The 21,246-nt window shown below is 32.3% G+C and overlaps 1 protein-coding gene across 1 annotated transcript in view; it reads left to right on the top strand.

Moving 5' to 3' along the window:
- Positions 1-4,453: 4,453 nt before the first annotated feature.
- The window catches only part of LOC134699927 (uncharacterized), a 54,042-nt gene continuing 37,249 nt past the window's right edge, over positions 4,454-21,246 (top strand). The window contains exons 1-4 of the mRNA XM_063561321.1: positions 4,454-4,471; positions 8,729-8,812; positions 12,224-12,325; positions 12,941-13,048. Of these exons, the coding sequence (XP_063417391.1) occupies positions 4,454-4,471; positions 8,729-8,812; positions 12,224-12,325; positions 12,941-13,048 (312 nt within the window). The remainder of the gene's footprint in view (positions 4,472-8,728; positions 8,813-12,223; positions 12,326-12,940; positions 13,049-21,246) is intronic.

Below are 21,246 nucleotides of genomic sequence, written 5' to 3'. Positions count from 1 at the left end.
AATATAAAATATTCAAACTCTATAAGGGGAGATAATCAACATATAGTTTTTACATTCAAAATACCATAACTCCAATGTTTTTATAGTAAACAAGACACATGACATCATTACAGTGCTATTTGACTTCAAAAATAGACTGGTTGAACTTAAGCATGGAACTTGTGCTAAAGAAAAATAAAGTGAGATAAATGTCAATGAGACAGCAACCCAACAAGTCAAGAATGGAGATGTGTAAAGGTCAATGTATAGGAGATGTGTACAGGTCAATATATATAGGAGACGTGTACAGGTCAATATATAGGAGACCTGTACAGGTCAATATATAGGAGATGTGTACAGGTCAATAAATAAGAGATGTGTACAGGTCAATATTTGAAGATGTGTAAAGGTCAAGGTATAGGAGATGTGTACAGGTCAATATATAGATGTGTACAGGTCAATATATAGGAGATGTGTACAGGTTAATATATAGCCTATATATTGACCGGTACACATCTCCTATAATAGGAGATGTGTACCGGTCAATATATAGGAGTCGGTACAGGTCAATATTTGGAGATGTGTAAAGGTCAAGGTATAGGAGATGTGTACAGGTCAATATATAGTAGATGTGTACAGGTCAATATATAGGAGATGTGTACAGGTCAATATATAGTCAACAATTCAAAAATAACCTCATATGACAAGGTCTACATTTTTACGAAGCTGGCCATAACATTTAGGATTTATTCATGTTAATGAAATAATTGCGCATTATACCTTTTTATCGCTCTGAGAACATGGTGACCCCAAATGGATCTGTATGGGGTTAGTAAATTTCATATGGGTTCATGACATCTGTCTATTGTTAATGGTGACGTCATCTATTGATGTTGTTGTATTTCATTGTTTATTTTTCTACAAAATGCAACAGGAAAAGTCCCATGTGCAATAAATTTGCTATATCCTATATACGGTTCACTACTGACCCCCTTTGGCCCCAACCCCTATGGATTTTAATAACCCTCTAGTCTATGGACCTGTAGGGGGTCAGTAGCAAACCATATAACTTTAATATTATTGTAAGTTTATTTTATTGAAACAGGGAGATAATACACATACATTGATATATTTATACAGGGAGATAACACACACACATTGATATGTTTATACAGGGAGATAACCCACAAACATTGATATGTTTATACAGGGAGATCACCCTCAAACATTGATATGTTTATACAGGGAGATAACCCACAAACATTGATATGTTTATACAGGGAGATAACCCACAAACATTGATATGTTTATACAGGGAGATCACCCTCAAACATTGATATGTTTATACAGGGAGATAACCCACAAACATTGATATGTTTATACAGGGAGATAACCCACAAACATTGATATATTTATAAGAAACAGGGAGATAACACTCAAACATTTATATATTTATACAGGGAGATAACACAAACATTGATATGTTTATAAGAAACAGAGAGATAACCCACACACATTGATATGTTTATTAGATACCGGGAGATAACACTCAAACATTTATATGTTTATACAGGGAGATAACCCACAAAATTGATATGTTTATAAGAAACAGGGATATAACACTCAAACTTTATATATTTATACAGGAAGATAACCTACAAACATTGATATGTTTATAAGAAACAGGGAGATAACACACAAACATTGATATGTTTATAAGAAACAGGGAGATAACCCACAAACATTGATATGTTAATAAGATACAGGGAGATAACACACAAACATTGATATGTTTATACAGGAAGATAACACACAAAGATTGATATGTTTATAAGAAAGGGAGATAATACACAAACATTGATATGAGATAAAACACAAACATTGATATGTTTATACAAGGAGACAACACACAAACATTGATATATTTATAAGAAACATTCATAACAGTTAACTATAAATAGAAGTACCAATGAAGTATTTTTAAGTGATACATATATTTTACATATTTCAGGCTTAAACAAGTAAATATGATTTATAGTTAATTTTCACAGATGCTTTAGATGATGGCACAACCTTATACTTATAAATTAGGCTGACCTCAGAGGTACATTCATCAGTATTTATCTAATTAGTATGTATTGTATTTTTTCAGATTGCATAACAATTTTTTTTCTCATAAAAACTGCCTCGTTGATCTTCACGGTGTTGTGGTATTGTGTTAACCTTAAGTGTGGGAGGTGGTGGGTTTGAACCCTGGACAGTTCAACCAAAGACTTGAAAATTAATATTTGCTGCTTCTCTAAATTAAGGTAAATCAATACAGACGAAGCAGTTTTCACATCTACCATGCAGTCGCTTCCTGTTTCCTGATAGTTTGAAATTATACAACACTCATTGTACAATGAAACTTTCTTTGAACTTTTCTTGGCTTCTATAGAAGGGAATGATTTTATATTAGATGAACAGTTTGACAAATTTGAGTTGTAGCGTGTTAGCAATTTTTTTTCGGCTGTGCAGCTTTTCCCTGTTTGTCAATAGTTTGAAATTTTGCAACACTCATTGTACAAAGATAATTTTCATGTAAATTTCTTGGCTCTTATGATTTTATGGAATGATCATTTATGCTTTAGTAAATATGTTACCACAATCAATTGCATGCAGCGACACAGATCTATTTGTCTTGTTCGAAGTTATGGTTCCACATCATAGGCTAGTGCCATTTTTGAAAAGAGCTTTTAGTTAAGGACCAAGCAACAACCTAAAATATGGCAATATAACACACCATTACATTATTCTTACTTTACTTTTCATAGTTTTAAATTAGTGTGGGCCCAATGGTCAGGAACCTTTCATTTCTGTGAGAGAACCTTTGAATTTTAGAAAACAAAGGTCCATGGCATACAATCCGTTACATTAGTACTTATTTTAGGACCATTGAATTTCTTGAGAAGGGCCTTTCACTCAAAACTTCAAATGGTCCAGGACTTAACATATTTTTTGGCAAATTGTAAAACTTACTTATAGCTTCAATCCTGTAAGTACATTAAGTATGTTAAGAGGGAGGGGGTATCTGTGATCAATTTTTATTGTATAAAAATAAGGAAATGTGGTATGATAAACAACAATACAATTATTCCTAGACTATAGGACAAAGATATAAACAATGACAGTTTGTCCAACAGCCTTCAACAATGAGCAAAACCCATACCATATAATCATAAGGAAGTGTGGTTAGATAAACAATGATACAATTATTTTTAGATCAAAGGACAAAGATATAAACAATTACAGGTCGTCTAACAGCCTTCAACAATGAGCAAAACCCATGCCATATGATAATTAGGAGTTGTGGTATGATTAACAATGATGCAATTATTCCTAGACGATAGGACAAAGATATAAACAATTTCATGCTGTCCAACAGCCTTCGACAATGAGCAAAACCCATACCATATGACAAAAAAGAGGTGTGGTATGATTAACAATGATACCATTATTCCTAGACCATAGGACACATTTATAAACAATTACAGTCTTCAACAAGGAGCAAAACCCGTGCCATATAATTATCTATAAATAGCCTTGGTATGATAAATCTTAAATATTTCAAAAGAAAAAATCCACTGCTGAAAACAACAATGAAGGAAAAACAAAGATTATACACAACTTCTAACTACATCCGCTATGTTATAGGAAAAGCACATAGAAAATAAAAAAAAAAAACTAGTTGAATTTATTGTGACTGTTCTAGTAGATTATCAATAGTGTTTTAAGAAAATGTTTCTTGATATTTTTTATGTGTGCCTTAAAGCTGATAAAAAAACCTTTTGAAATTCTTAGACCTGGGAAAGTGCAACAGATGTTCTGGTGTTCCATGGAAAGAGTCACATTCTGCTTGTAGAATACATTTGTACATCATTTAGGTATGTTATCAAATCTTCAAGTTTTTTTTTAGTTCAGTTCATTAACTTCTAATAGTGCAGTCTTATTGCCAGAAAAGTTGAGATAAATCACTGTTTCAATGCTATTATTATTCAATTAAAATTAGTATCTAAAAGAGGGACGAAAGATACCAAAGGGACAGTCAAACTCATAAATCTAAAACAAACTGACAACGCCATGGCTAAAAATGAAAAAGTCAAACAGAAAAACAATAGTACACATGACACAACATAGAAAACTAAAGAATAAACAACACGAACCCCAACAAAAACTAGGGATGATCCCAGGTGCCCCCGAAGGGTAAGCAGATCCTGTTCCACATGTGGCACCCGTCATGTTGCTTATGTGATTACAAATTCGGTAAATAGTCTAATTCGGTAGGTCACATTAATATATAAAAATATTAGGTCAGTATATTACATCCAATAATGATCATGTATTTTTAATTGGCAGTAACTATAATACATGTACCGCAATGATAACTCAACAGTATATATCGAATACAATTTTTCTTTTCTATTTTTAGGATATAATGGGGGATTGGCATGAGGTAAGATTTACTTAATAGTCTCCTTGTGTGGTTTTGTTCCCCATTAGTGTACAATTAGATAAAAACTAGTAGAATTCTTAGTGAACTACCAAACTACTTATTCCAAAAACAAAAAAATACAAAACTGGGACAAAGCAAGGTGCACTCTAAAACATTTCTACTCATTACACGGGTGACACAAACAGCATTTGAATCAGTATTCAGTAACTGATGACAAACAAAAATGCAGTTTAAGAAATTTAGGGAATACTTTTCAAGTATGAATGTACATGATGTATGAGGGGTGGACAGCTTTTGAGAGAGATGGGAAGTGGGGGCGGGAGGTTGGAGAGAAAAAAAAATATCCTTAAAGGGGGTGGTGGGAGATAGTGTATTATTTATGTAGTACCTTCAGAATCCTTGTTTACAATTTCAAATATGTAACTGTAAGAAGGTCTGAAGAGTTATTTGAAAAAAATATTTGGACAATTTTTCTACATAAAAAAAAAATAAAATACAGAAGTTATCTCCCCTTGCCATTGTTAAGTTCATGTGAGTTAAATAAGACGAATCTATTGTATGGTATACAGAGCTGACTGATACAACATACTTTTTTTCTTGTTAGGTTACATTCTCATTGCTTTTTAATATCCCACATCTACATTCATTCAGTCTACATACATTTATATATGTATCTCTTTATGTAAAGTAATAGAGAGATTTCTACTAACTGATATTAAAAAGGATGAGAAAGTACCTAGGGGCAATTAAAGGACTAAGTAAATGAAACACAACTACATGTACATGTCTTTAAAAGGACAAAAGTAGGGGCAATTAAAGGACTAAGTGAATGAAAAACACAACTGCATGTCTTAAAAAGGACAAAAGATGGGGCAATTAAAGGACTAAGTGTATTACGTGTCTTTAAAAGGACAAACGTCAAAGTCCAGAAAATACTACAAGAAAGAAAAATCAAGGATATGCCAAATCTAGTCCATGATTCTATAAAAAAATAATTTTTGAAGGTTAACAATTTTTGTCAAGTCGCAGAAAGCTCGACATAGGGATAGTGATCCGAAAGCGGCTAATGTCTTAAAAGCTTCATATTTTAGAAGGTTGAAGACCTGGATGCTTCATACTTTGTATATAGATGCCTCATGTTATGAAGTTTCCGTCAGTCACATGTCCAACGTCCTTGACCTCATTTCCATGGTTCAGTGACTACTTGAAAACAATATTTTTTGTAATGTTAAATTCTCTTATTATAAGTTATAGGATTACCATATTTGGTATGTGTGTACCTTACAAGGTCTTCATGCCAGTAAGACAGTTTTCACTTGACCTCGACCTCATTCCATGAAAAAGTGAACAAGGTTAAGTTATGGTGGTCAGGTCCATATCTCAGATACTATAATCAATAGATCTAGTATATATTCAGTGTATGGAAGGACTGTAAAGTGTATATGTCCAGCTGGCAGGTGTCATCTGACCTTGAACTCATTTTCATGGTTCAGTGGTTACAGTAAGGTTTTTGTGTTTTGGTCTGTTTTTCTTATACTGTATGCAATAGGTCTACCATATTTGGTGTATGGAATTCTTGTAAGGTGTACATGTCTAGCTGGCAGGTGTCATCTGACCGTGACCTCATTTTCATGGTTCAGTGGTCAAAAGTTTAGTTTTTGAGTTTTGGTCTTTTTATTTAATACATTATGCAATATATGTCAACTATATTTGCTGTATGGAAATATTCTATGATGTATATGTCAATCGCACAGGTTTTATTTGACCTTGACCTCATTTTCACGGTTCATTGCTCAGAGTTAAGTTTTTGTGTTTTGGTCTGGTTTTCTTAAACTATAACCAATAGGTCAACTATATAAGTTGTTTGGAAGAATTGTTAGCTGTACATGCCTTGACCTCATTTTCATGGTTCATTGGTCAATGTTTAGTTTTCTTGGTTAATGTTAAGTTCATGTGACAGTTGTGATAAAGCTTTTTAGCTCACCTGTCCCGGAGGGACAAGTGAGCTTATGCCATCACTTGGCTTCCGTCGTCGTCCGTCGTCTGTCGTCTGTCGTCCGTCGTCGTCTGTCGTCGTAAACTATTTCAAGAATCTTCTCCTCTGAAACTACTGGGCCAAATACTTTCAAACTTTAACTGAATGTTCCTTAGGGTATCTTATTTATAAATTGTATCCGAAGTTTTGATCTATCAACAAACATGGTCGCCATTGCTAAAAATAGAACATAGGGGTCAAATGCAGTTTTTGGCTTATAACTCAAAAACCAAAGCATTTAGAGCAAATCTGACATGGGGGTAATATTGTTTATCAGGTCAAGATCTATCTGCATTGAAATTTTCAGATGAATCAGACAACCTGTTGTTGGGTTGCTGCCCCTGAATTGATAATTTTAAGGAAATTTTGCTGCTTTTGGTTATTATCTTTAATATTATTATAGATAGAGGTAAACTGTAAACAGCAATAATGTTCAGCAAAGTAAGATTTACAAATAAGTCAAATGACGGAAATGGTCAGTTGACCCCTTTAGGAGTTATTGCCCTTTATAGTCAATTTTTAACCATTTTTCGTAAATCTTAGAAATCTGTTACAAAATTCTTCTCCTCTGAAACTACTGGGCCAAATACTTCCAAACTTTAACTGAATGTTCCTTAGGGTGTCTAGTTTGTAAATTGTATCCGAAGTTATGATCTATCAACAAACATGGTCGCCATTGCTAAAAATAGAACATAGGGGTCAAATGCAGTTTTTGGCTTATAACTCAAAAACCAAAGCATTTAGAGCAAATCTGACATGGGGGTAATATTGTTTATCAGGTCAAGATCTATCTGCATTGAAATTTTCAGATGAATCAGACAACCTGTTGTTGGGTTGCTGCCCCTGAATTGATAATTTTAAGGAAATTTTGCTGCTTTTGGTTATTATCTTTAATATTATTATAGATAGAGGTAAACTGTAAACAGCAATAATGTTCAGCAAAGTAAGATTTACAAATAAGTCAAATGACGGAAATGGTCAGTTGACCCCTTTAGGAGTTATTGCCCTTTATAGTCAATTTTTAACCATTTTTCGTAAATCTTAGAAATCTGTTACAAAATTCTTCTCCTCTGAAACTACTGGGCCAAATACTTCCAAACTTTAACTGAATGTTCCTTAGGGTGTCTAGTTTGTAAATTGTATCCGAAGTTATGATCTATCAACAAACATGGTCGCCATTGCTAAAAATAGAACATAGGGTCAAATGCAGTTTTTGGCCTATAACTCAAAAACCAAAGCACTTAGAGCAAATCTGACATGGGTAATATTGATTATCAGGTTAAGATCTATCTGCCCTGAAATTTTCAGATGAATCAGACAACTTGTTGTTGGGTTGCTGCCCCTGAATTGATAATTTTAAGGAAATTTTGCTGTTTTTGTTTATTATCTTGAATATAATTATAGATAGAAATAAACTGTAAGCAGCAATAATGTTAAGCAAAGTAAGATCTTCAATTAAGTCAATTTGACCAAAATTGTCAATTGATCCCTTAAGGAGTTATTGCCCTTTAAAGACTTTTTTCACAATTTGTTCATCATGTTGACTTACTTTAAAAAATCTTCTCCTTTGAAACTGCTGTATCAATTTCAGCCAAACTTAGGTTAAATGAGTTTCAGAGTATCTAGTATAAATTTTATATTTTATTTCCTTGTATGTCAAGAAACATAGCTACTATGGCTAAAATAGAACATAGGAGAACATGATTATTTTTTTTGGCTTTTGAAGAAAATAGGACGATCCAAAAAACATTTAAATAAATTGAAAAGCCAAAATAATCATTGATGAGAGATTTAACCAAAAGAAATTAAGGTGAGCGATTCAGGCTCTTGAGAGCCTCTTGTTATTTAGGACTATCAACATAATATCAATGATTAGTAAAGAAGGCGAGACATTTCAGTGTGTGCACTCTTGGTGTTTTTCTTTATAATATAAAATGCATAAATCCCAACAATTATATGATATTTAAAGAATTCCTCTCTGTCTGTTATTTGAAGGAAGGATACTACTGATATATGTAGGCATTGCTAAACAGAAGAAAACATAATTATTACCTAATTTAACAGTAAGGACATTCATTACAATATATTTTTATTACGGTTTACTTACAGAAACTTACTACAGCTGCTGGGAATAGAGATATAGAAGCCTTAAAATTATGTCTACAGAATGGTGCAGACATTGATTATCAAGATTAAATGTAATTTCTATGTTATACTTACAGAAACTAACTACAGCTGCTGGGAATGGAGATATAGAAGCCTTAAAATTAAGCCTACAGAATGGTGCAGACATTGATTATCAAGATGTAAGTAAAATAGTCACATTCAAAACTACCTTATTTTAATAATTCATAGAAAAAATCATTTGAAGATACATCCTTTTGTGGTACTTGTACAAAAAAGACACAAAACTACATGTTACTTAAAATTAAAGCACAGTGAAACAGTGAAAACTATAAGTAACTTCAAAATGTTGAATATTGTACATAAACACACGACAACAATTTACTTTAGAACTATAATAACAGAAGTATAAAAAATATAAAAACAAGTTGCTTCAGAACATAACAGATTGTACATAAGCAGTATAAAACAAACAAAGTTCTAAAAATTACTTCAGAACAGAACAAATCGTACACAAGCAGTATTAAACACACAACTACAAGTTACTTCAGAACTGAACAAATTGTACATAAGAAATATAAAACACACAGCTACAAATTACTTCAGAACATAACAGATTGTACATTAGCATAATAAAACACACAACTACGAGTTACTACAAAACATAACAGATTGTACATTAGCGGTATATAAAACACATAACAAGTTATTTCAGAACATAACAGATTGTACATAAGCAGTATAAAATACTCAACCACAGGTTACTTCTGAACATAACAGATTGTACATCAGCAGTATAAAATCAGAACATAACAGATTGTACACAATCAGCAGTATAAAAAAACACAGCTACAAGTTACTTGAGAACATAACAGATTGTACATCAGCAGTATAAATATACAACTGCAAGTTACCTTAGAACATAACAGATTGTACACAAGCAGTATAAAACACACAACTACAAGATACTTCAGAACAGAACAAATTGTATACAAGCAGTATAAAACACACAACTACAAGTTACTTCAGAACATAACAAATTGTACACAAGCAGTATAAAACATACAAAAACAAGGTACTTCAGAACATAACATTGTACACAAGCAGTATGAAACATAAAACTACATGTTATTTCGGAACATAACAGATTATACACAAGCAGTATAAAACACATAACTACAAGTTTCTTCAGAACATAACAGATTGTACATCAGCAGTATAAAATATACAACTGCAAGTTACCTTAGAATAATTATCAAAAGTACCAGGATTATAATTTAATACGCCAGACGCGCGTTTCGTCTACAGAAATGTAGAACATAACAGATTGTACATTAGCAGTATAAAACACATAACTACAAGTTTCTTCAGAACATAACAGATTGTACACAAGCAGTATAAAACACATAACAAGAAGTTACTTCATAACATAACAGATTGTACAGGAGCAGTATAAAACATACAACAAGTTACTTCATAACATAACAGATTGTACATTACCAGTATAAAACACACAACTACATGTTACTTCAGAACATAATATAATAATATATCTGTATGGAAACTGATATTTATATCATTATACTGAATTTGATATTAAATCAAAATCTGTTTCATATTTAACAGTTTAAGTGAGAGAAAAAAAATTGCATAAAGGTATTTTTCTCTCTCATTAATTGTTTTTGTTTGTTTTGAATTATAGTTAATAAAGTTCTTACTTTGAATATTTACAAGAACATTTTTTACACCAAGGTGTAAAACAAATATCACACATGTATGTTATTGCTTCACTTTGACCACATTCCTTAATATATACAAAATTATGTTGTTGATTAGACAGGTTTAATGGACAACAAATATTTGTCAGAATTATATAAAGTGGGGTCTCGTTTTGTTTGTCTACTCGCACTTAATCAGGAAATGTAACTATTATTATATTTCTTTGAAAAAGTTACTTTTTAAAAAAATTATCATTATTCTGAATCATGTTAATCAGACAGATTTAATCATTATATCAACAAATACTTGTTAGGATTATATAAAGTGAGATGTCATTTTACTCAGAGAATTGTAATGAATCCATTGATGTAAATATTTTATTCATTTCTTAAAAAAAAATAAAAATAATTAACATGACAGTTCTGATGGAAGTTTGACATCTCACAAAAAAAACAGTTTTGACCACTGATTCATGTGATATATATTTAGTTTATATTTATTACACAACATTGTCCAGTTTATCAGACAAGTTTTGATGTCAGTTGTATTATTCCAGATGTATGGATACACAGCATTAATGTGGGCTGCCAAGAGAGGACACCTGGAGATCTGTAGACTCCTCATTGATACAGGATGTAAGATCGACATCACAGATGTATGTTATCTACTTAGTCTGATCACATTACTATTAATCTACACAAAATCATGGTGTTAATTAGACAAGTTAATGAACAAATATTTGTAATAATTATATAAAGTGGGGTCTCATTTTACTCGTATTATTGTTCTGAATCAGAAAATATTACACCTTTTCATGTTTCTTAAAAAAAACATTTTATTAAAATGAATGATTATACTGAATCTACACTAAATCCTGTTGTTAATAAGACAGTTTTAATGAACAAATATTTGTAATAATCATATAAAGTGGGGTCTCATTTTGTTTGTTTTGTTCTACTGAATCCATTGATATAATTATTTTACACATTTCTTGAAAAAAATCTTTTTTTTAAGATATCAGGTTTAATGGAAGTTTTGACATTTCACAACAAAACATGTTTATTTATTGTTTATATACAATGTAAATACAAGTTTTACTGGTCATTTTATTCAGTTTTGACCACTGATTCATGTGATATATATTTTGTTTATATTTATATTCACAACATTGTCCAGTTTATCAGACAAGTTTTGATGTCAGTTGTATTATTCCAGGAGGAAGGACAGACAGCATTAATGTCGGCTGCCTGGGAAGGACACCTGGAGATCTGTAGACTCCTCATTGATACAGGATGTAAGATCGACATCACAGATGTATGTTATCTACTTAGTCTGATCACATTACTATTAATCTACACTAAATCATGTTGTTAATTAGACAGGTTTAATGAACAAATATTTGTAATAATTATATAAAGTGGGGTCTCATTTTACTCATATTATTGTTCTGAATTAGAAAATATTACTCCTTTTCATGTTTCTTAAATTTTTTTTTTTATTAAAATGAACAATTATACTGAATCTACACTAAATCATGTTGTTAATAAGACAGTTTTAATGAACAAATATTTGTAAGAATCATATAAAGTGGGGTCTCATTTTGCTTGTTTTGTTCTACTGAATCCATTGATATAATTATTTTACACATTTCTTGAAAAAAATCTTTTTTTTAAGATATCAGATTTTATGGAAGTTTTGACATTTCACAACAAAACATGTTTATTTATTGTTTATATACAATATAAATACAAGTTTGACTGGTCATTGTATTCAGTTTTGACCACTAATTCATGTGATATATATTTTGTTTATATTTATAACACAACATTGTCCAGTTTATCAGACAAGTTTTGATGTCAGTTGTATTATTCCAGGTTTATGGAGAGACAGCATTAATGTTTGCTGCCGAGGGAGGACACCTGGAGATCTGTCGTCTCCTCATTGATACAGGATGTAAGATCAACATCACAGATACAGTATGTTATCTACTTAGTCTGATCACATTACTATTAATCTACACTAAATCATGTTGTTAATTAGACAGGTTTAATGAACAAATATTTGTAATAATTATATAAAGTGGGGTCTCATTTTACTTGTATTATTGTTCTGAATCAGAAAATATTACTCCTTTTCATGTTTGTTAAAAATTTTTTTTTATTAGAATGAACAATTATACTGAATCTACACTTAATTGCTGAAACAAATATGTGTAATAATTATATAACATGTATAAAGTGGGGTCTCATTTTGTTTGTTTTGTTCTACTGAATCCATTGATATAATTATTTCACACATTTCTTGAAATATTTTTTTTTTTTAAGATATCAGGTTTTATGGAAGTTTTGACATTTCACAACAAAACATGTTTATTTATTGTTTATATACAATATAGATACAAGTGTGACTGGTCATTTTATTTAGTTTTGACCACTAATTCATGTGATATATATATTGTTTATATTTTTTACACAACATTGTTCAGTTTATCAGACAAGTTTTAATGTCAGTTGTAGGATATGTTGTATATTATTGATATTGACAACAAAGTATTGTACATAATAGTTACATGTTATTTGGTTATATTATAGGAAGATGGATACACAGCTTTACATTATGCTGCTGGGAGGGGATATCTACAGATCACAAGATGTCTGGTAGAACAAGGAGGTGCCAGTCCCTTGATTAAATCACATGAGGTAATATTTTATAGTATATGACCAGTGTCCAACTATTTAAAAAAAAAGTAATGAATCACTGAAATAATGTATACAATTTGTTGGGGTAAATTGATTTTTTCAAGGCTATAGTCAAAAGTCATATGATCGTGTAAATTGGACTTAAACTATGAAAAAGTTATATAGACTTGAATGGCTTAATTTAACTATAAAACACAAGAACATAAACTATCATACTTGCTGTAATTAAAGTCAGTGTAAAAAAACAAATTGTCAAACAAAACATATACCAATCCGTTGTCATGACAATCATAACAAAGACTAATTACTAGACAATATTTGTATGTTCAATAAGGAGGAAATAAAATTGTTTAATAATTTTATATTGTGTTGGCACTTTGAAAATAATTTGAAAGAGATGATCCTATTAAGACTATATTTTTACTTCAAATTCCTGTATTCAAGCTGTCTAGTAGCAGAGATACAAAAAATGCTGAAAAAGAACAATATAAAGATATAGGTGGGTGTATTCAAGCTGTGTAATGGCAGAGATACATCTTTGCCATAATTTATTTATCATGTTTATGTCCTTATTTAAACAATACCAGTGATAACACTAAAAACTATAAAATGCTGTAAAACAACAATTTAAAGATATAGGAGGGTATAGATAGGGTATACAAATATATAGGAGGGTAAGGATGGGGAATATAGATATAGGAGGGTATGGTTGGGTGTACAAATATAGGAGGGTAAGGATGGGGAATATAGATATAGGAGGGTATGGATGGGGTATACAGATATAGGAGGATGTGGATGGGGTATACAGATATAGGAGGGTGTACATGGGGTATACAGATATATGTGGGTATGGATGGGGTATACAGATACAGGAGGGTGTGGATAGGGTATACAGATATAGGAAATTGTGGATTTGGTATAAATATATAGAAGGATGTGGATGGGGTATACATATATAGGGGGATGTGGATGGGGTATACATATATATAGGAGGATGTGGATGGGGTATACATATATAGGGGGATGTGGATGGGGTATACATATATAGGGGGATGTGGATGGGGTATACAGATATAGGAGGATGTGTATGGGCTATACAAACATAGGAGGGTGTATATATAGATGATAATTAAGGCAATGTATGTAAAGACAACTGTTTAGCCATTACACTTATATACAACTTATGTATTTCCACCCATGGCGACGTCACTGACAATATGACATTGAAAATGGACAAGTACAATAGTACGGATGATATGTGCCAGCGACAATCTCAACAGCGGATGGGCTATACATATATATAGGAGAATTTGGATAGTGTATACAGACATAGGAGGGTGTGGATGGGGTATACAGATGTAAGAGGGTGTAGATGAGGTTTACAAATGTAATAGGGTGTGAATGGGGTATACAGGTAGAGGGTGTAGATTGGGTGTACAGATATCGGAGGTTGTGGATAGGGTTTACAGATATAGGAGGGTAAGGATGGGTTATACAGATATAGGAGGGTGTGGATAGGGTATACATATATAGGAGGGTGTGGATGGGTACACTTATATAGGTGGGTGTGGATTGGTACAGATACAGGATGGTGTGAATGGGGTATATAGGTAGAGGAGGTTGTGGATTGAGTATACAGATATAGGGGGGTGTAGAGGAGGTGAACAGATATAGAGGGTGTTGATAGGGTGTACACATATTAAAGGTTGCGGCAGTTTTGTAACAATAACTCAAATATGCTTTGATCAGTTTTCAAAACCTTGTAATTTTTTTATATTTTATATTTTACCTTTCCGAGTTATGGGATTTTATTCATTAAAAAAGGGTGATTTTCCAGTTTTCTGACAATAACTCAAAAGGGCTTTCAGCAGTTTTCATGAAACTTTGATGACTGGTTTATATTTATTGATGTAACCTCCCTTTAGTTATTTTATAAATTTCTGATGACATTGAGGAGTTAATAAATTTTATTCTTTGAAAAGGTGACAGGCGTATCAAGTGCTCATGGCACAGCTCTTTATTAGCTTTTCTAATCACTTGGCGTACGTTAAAATTTACAAAAATCTTCTCCTCTGAAACCACTGGAACAAATTTAACCAAACATTACCACAGTCATCATTTGGGTATTTCATTTAAAAGATGTGTCTGATGACCCCCACTTGCCAACAAAGATGGCTGACATGACTATAAATAGAACATATGGGTAAAATGCAAGTGTTGTCTTTTATTTTGAAGACTGTTATAAAGAAAATCCTACAGGAGCAAACATGTTCAGGGGGGGGGTTAAGGCATATATATATATTATAAATTTATAATACATTGATGATATTTCTATTAAAAAGTCTGTATGTTCTAAGTTTATTTCCAAATGACATATTTTTTCTGTCATCGTTTAAAGATGAATACCACAACTTATTATAGTTTAATTTAAGTTTGTTTAAAATAAATCTTTTCAAGTTTGATTTCATATTGTTCTACCAATTGTCCATATACGTCAAAACTGTCGGACAACTTCTCATGTGAGTTATTGACCTTATTTGACAAATTCTACCATTTGTTTTCTTTTTTGTGTTTTATCTTGAAAACTGTAATTGACAGCTGAGAGAAACTTTAAATTGCAAAAAATGATCAGTAAGAAAGGATCTACAAAAACATCAGCAATGTCAAAATTGTCAGTTGACTCTTTATTAAGTTTTTGCCTTTTGATGCCGATTTTTACCAATTTTTAGTGTTTTTGCCATACATCTTAAAAAATATAACAGATATATAGAAACCTAAATTATTAAAGATGATCAACAAGACAAGATTAACTAACAAGTAAAATGTTGCCGATATAGTTAGTTGACTGTCACTCTTTATAGGAGTGATTGCCCTTGAATTGGGATTTTTTTTACCCTCTAAAGTGTTTTCAGCAAAAGCTAAGGAAGATAGATAGAAACTTAACAGCTATTTGATCAGCTTTACTAATTTAAATGAGGTTTTATTCTTGAATTCTTGGGGTTCTTTAATATGCTGAATCTAACCATGCATTATTTTTTAGGATTTTGGGCCCCGTTTTTAAATTGGTATACAATGAGGTCCAAAGGGACCAAATTAAACTTTGTTTGATTTCATCAAAAATTGAATTATTGGAATTCTTTGATATGCTTAATCTTTAAAACATGTATTTAGATTTTCAAATATGGGCCCAGTTTTCAAGTTGGTCCAAATCGGGGTCCAAAATTAAACTTTGTTTGATTTCAACAAAAAATGAATATATTGGGTTCTTTGATATGCTGAATCTAACCGTGTATTAATTTTTTGGATTTTGGGCCTGATTTTTAGATTGGTTCACATTGAGGTCCAAAGGGTCCAAAATTAAACTTAGTTTGATTATAACAAAAATTGAATTCTTGGGGTTCTTTGATATGCTGAATCTAAACATGTATTTAGATTTTCATAGGTATTCCTAGAGAATTGATTTTATTATATGTTGTTCCTATGGCCATCATCCACAAAAGGGTGTCAGATTTCAGATAAAATGTATAGAACAAATTTTACACCTAATTAAACATTATCTTCTTTTATGTGGTTAGGATGTTCACACTAATTAGAGATTTAAGAGAGAATGAAATACCATAGGGACAATTTGAGACACCCATTTGAAGCCCATGATGTATGTGTTGATTAAGATTTCGTTAAAATGAAAGAGCTAAATTTGTTCAAGTGAACTAACCGAGATTTTGCCACTAATTACATATTAATTGATTTAATAATGATTGCATATTAAAAATATTAAATTCATTTAAAAGTTTAATCTTATATCTATCTATATATACCTCTTTTATTATTTTGCATGCGTTCATAAGAAAGTTACAGCATTTTAAAGGTTAGTGATTGGAAGTAAAAAAAACTGTACTGTGCTACCTTAACTGAAGAACCCTATGAGCTTTTGTTTTTTTAAATTTTCAAATGTCTATTTCTCAAAAACAGTAATAATAGACACATGCACTCTTCAGTTATGAGAACAGGACAATAAAACAAATCAAATTAAATATAGGATGAGTCTCTGGGGATCTCTGTAAACAATCATGATCCAAACCCCTAACCCATATGTATACTTGTATGGGACAATAAAACAAATCAAATGAAAATAATTTGGGGGAGCCCCCGGTGTCACCCCACCCCTTCTGTTTGATAATTTGTAAACGGTCGAGATCCCCACCCCTTAACCAAAGACATTCATGTATGGGACAGTACAAACAATCAAATGGAATATATGGGGAGTCCCTAGGGTCCCCCTACCTCCACCTGTTTGAGAACTTGGAAATGGTCGAGATCCCCACCACTAAACCATATATATTCATGTATGAGACAATAAAACAAATCAAATGAAATAAAGGGGAGTCCCTGGTGTCACCCCAACCCCTCCTGTTTGAGAAATTGTAAACAGTTGAGATCCCCACCCTTAACCATATATATTCATGTATGGGACAATATAACAAATCAAATGAAATACATGGGGAGTCCCTGAGGTCACCCCAAACCCTCCTGTTTGAGAACTTGAAAATGGTTGAGATCCCCACCCCTAAACCATATGTATTCATGTATAAGACAATAAAACAAATCAAATGTAATATAGGGGGAGTTCCTGGGGTCACCATACCCCCATAGATGCCAACCATTACGATTTTTACGTAGTTTTTACGATTTTGCGATTAAAACTACGCAATTTCAGTCAAATTCCAATAGTTACGGATTCCCAATCATAGCCGTTCGATTTTGTAAAACACGGTTTTTTGTCATTACTTTTCTGTCCTGGTCCATATTTTGAAAACGCCAATGTAATGCTTCCGGTTTCTCAGGAAGTACCAACCTGTTGTTGGGTAACTAACTGACTTCCGAAGAGGCAAACTTGCATTTTATGAAGTAGCTTTCCCCCTTTCTCTACTTTTCCTTAACAAAACTAAAATGTACGAGCCGAGAACATCTGAACAATTTATAAATGGAATGCATACTACAGACAACATGTTAAACGACACATTTAAGTGCACATCACTTTGCAACCACTGGTCAGTAATTATTATTGGTAAATGCACGTTTATGAGTGTTTACTGAAAACTTTTCAAATTTGATAATTTGTTACTGACTGTGTCAAAAGGGGGTTGGCATTTATGTACCCCTTCCAGTTTGAGAACTTGTGAACGGTGGAGATCCCCACCCCTAAACCATATATATTCATTTATGGGACAGCATAACAAATCAAATGAAATATATGGGGAGTGGAGTCCCTTGGGTCACCCCACCCCCTCCTGTTTGAGAACTTGAAAATGGTTGAGATCCCAACCCCTTAACAATATCTATTCATGTATGGGACAATAAAACAAATAAAATAAAATATAGGGGGAGTCCCTGGGGTCACCATACCCCTTCCAGTTTGAGAACTTGTAAATGGTCGAGATCCCCACCCCTAAACAATATATATTCATGTATGGGACAATATAACACATCAAATGAAATATATGGGGAGTCCCTTGGGTCACCCCACCCCCTTCCTGTTTGAGAACTTGTAAACAGTCTAGATCCCCACCCCTAAACCATATGTATTCATGAATGGGACAATATAACAAATCGAATGAAATATATGAGTCCCTGTGATAACCCAACTCCCTCCTGTTTGAGAACTTGTAAACGGTCGAGATACCCACTCCTCAACATATTTAATCCTGTTCGTCATTTCAAAAAGATTTGAATGACATAAATGGTCACATATGCATATAACTTCACTAAACCTGAAACCAATATGTTCTGGACTTTGCCCAATGTCAGGCGATCATGGGAATGACGAATTATGGGAGCTTTGTTTGGGAGACTTCGTAAAGGCATCCTGTTACAATTATTTCTTGTTTATTTTAAAATCTTATTGATGCAAAAAATGAGTCTAGGTTAATTGAATTTACTTTAATTATTTTATTTCTGGACCTATAATAATTTTCATTTATGGCTCATTTTAAAGAAAACATATAAATTTTTCAAGCAGTGTAAAGCCCAATAATGATTGACCATTTCTGTTTTATAATCACCTGTCATTTTATTCCAAACTTGGTATGGAGTGACATCAAGGACTTTAGGTGAAGATGGGGGTCATGTACATTGATATATATACATTGCTTTTGAAAACCTTGATGAAATATTAATTAATTTGCCTTAATAATCAATTCTTAAATAAACAAAAATGACAATATACGAATGTTTAATGTTTGTTCTTTCAAATTAAAAAAAAAAGGAAGCAACTCTGCACAGTGTTCATAATTACGTTTGCCTTGGTTTTTGGTTAACTTCCTACAGCGCTTACAGTGCTTTGATTGATTATGGGCCCAGATTTCAAGTTGGTCCAAATTGGGTTCCAAAATTAAACTTTGTTTGATTTCAACAAAAATTGAATATATTGTTTTTTTTTGATATGCTGAATCTAACAATGTATTTAGATTTTTAGCTCACCTGTCCCGAAGGGACAAGTGAGCTTATGCCATCACTTGGCGTCCATCGTCATCTGTCGTCTGTCGTCTGTCGTCTGTCGTCCGTCGTCTGTCGTCGTCTGTCGTCCGTCGTCTGTCGTCGTCTGTCGTCGTAAACTATTTCAAGAATCTTCTCCTCTGAAACTACTGGGCCAAATACTTTCAAAATTTAACTGAATGTTCCTTAGGGTATCTTATTTATAAATTGTATCCGAAGTTTTGATCTATCAACAAACATGGTCGCCATTGCTAAAAATAGAACATAGGGGTCAAATGCAGTTTTTGGCTTATAACTCAAAAACCAAAGCATTTAGAGCAAATCTGACATGGGATAATATTGTTTATCAGGTCAAGATCTATCTGCCCTGAAATTTTCAGATGAATCAGACAACCCGTTGTTGGGTTGCTGCCCCTGAATTGGTAATTTTAAGGAAATTTTGCTGTTTTTGGTTATTATCTTGAATATTATTATAGATAGAGATAAACTGTTAACAGCAATAATGTTCAGCAAAATAAGATTTACAAATAAGTCAACGTGTCCGAAATGGTCAGTTGACCCCTTTAGGAGTTATTGCCCTTTATAGTAAATTTTTAACCATTTTTCGTAAATCTTAGTAATCTTTTACAAAAATCTTCTCCTCTGAAACTACTAGGTCAAATACTTCCAAATTTTAACTGAATGTTCCTAAGGGTATCTAGTTTATAAAATGTATCCGAAATTTTGATCTATCAACAAACATGGTCGCCATTGCTAAAAATAGAACATAGGGGTCAAATGCAGTTTTTGGCTTATAACTCAAAAACCAAAGCATTTAGAGCAAATCTGACAAGGGTTATATTGTTTATCAGGTCAAGATCGTCAAGATCTATCTGCCCTGAAATTTTCAGATGAATCAGACATTCTGTTGTTGGGTTACTGCCCCTGAATTGGTAATTTTAAGGAAATTTTGCTGTTTTTGGTTATTATCTTGAATATTATTATAGATAGAGATAAACTGTAAACAGCAATAATGTTCAGCAAAGTAAGATTTACAAATAAGTCAAGTGACCGAAATGGTCAGTTGATCCCTTTAGGAGTTATTGCCCTTTATAGTCAATTTTTAACCATTTTTCGTAAATCTTAGTAATCTTTTACAAAAATCTTCTCCTCTATAACTACTGGGCCAAATATTTCCAAACTTTAACTGAATGTTTCTTAGGGTATCTAGTTTATAAAATGTATCCGAAATTTTGATCTATCAACAAACATGGTTGCCATTGCTAAAAATAGAACATAGGGGTCAAATGCAGTTTTTGGCTTATAACTCAAAAACCATAGCATTTAGAGCAAATCTGACAGGGGGTAGTATTGTTTATCAGGTCAAGATCTATCTGCCCTGAAATTTTCAGATGAATCAGACATTCTGTTGGGTTGCTGCCCCTGAATTGATAATTTTAAGGAAATTTTGCTGTTTTTAAATATTATCTTGATTATTATTATAGATAGAGATAAACTGTAAACAGCAATAATGTTCAGCAAAGTAAGATCTACAAATAAGTCAATTTGACCAAAATTGTCAATTGACCCCTTAAGGAGTTATTGCCCTTTAAAGACTTTTTTCACAATTTGTTCATCATGTTGACTTACTTTAAAAAATCTTCTCCTTTGAAACTGCAGCTAAACTTAGGCTAAATGAGTTTCAGAGTATCTAGTATAAATTT

The sequence above is a fragment of the Mytilus trossulus genome, unplaced genomic scaffold (assembly GCF_036588685.1).
Source record: "Mytilus trossulus isolate FHL-02 unplaced genomic scaffold, PNRI_Mtr1.1.1.hap1 h1tg000103l__unscaffolded, whole genome shotgun sequence".
Taxonomy (NCBI): Eukaryota; Metazoa; Mollusca; class Bivalvia; order Mytilida; family Mytilidae; genus Mytilus; species Mytilus trossulus.
This window is presented reverse-complemented; position numbering and strand designations above follow the sequence as displayed.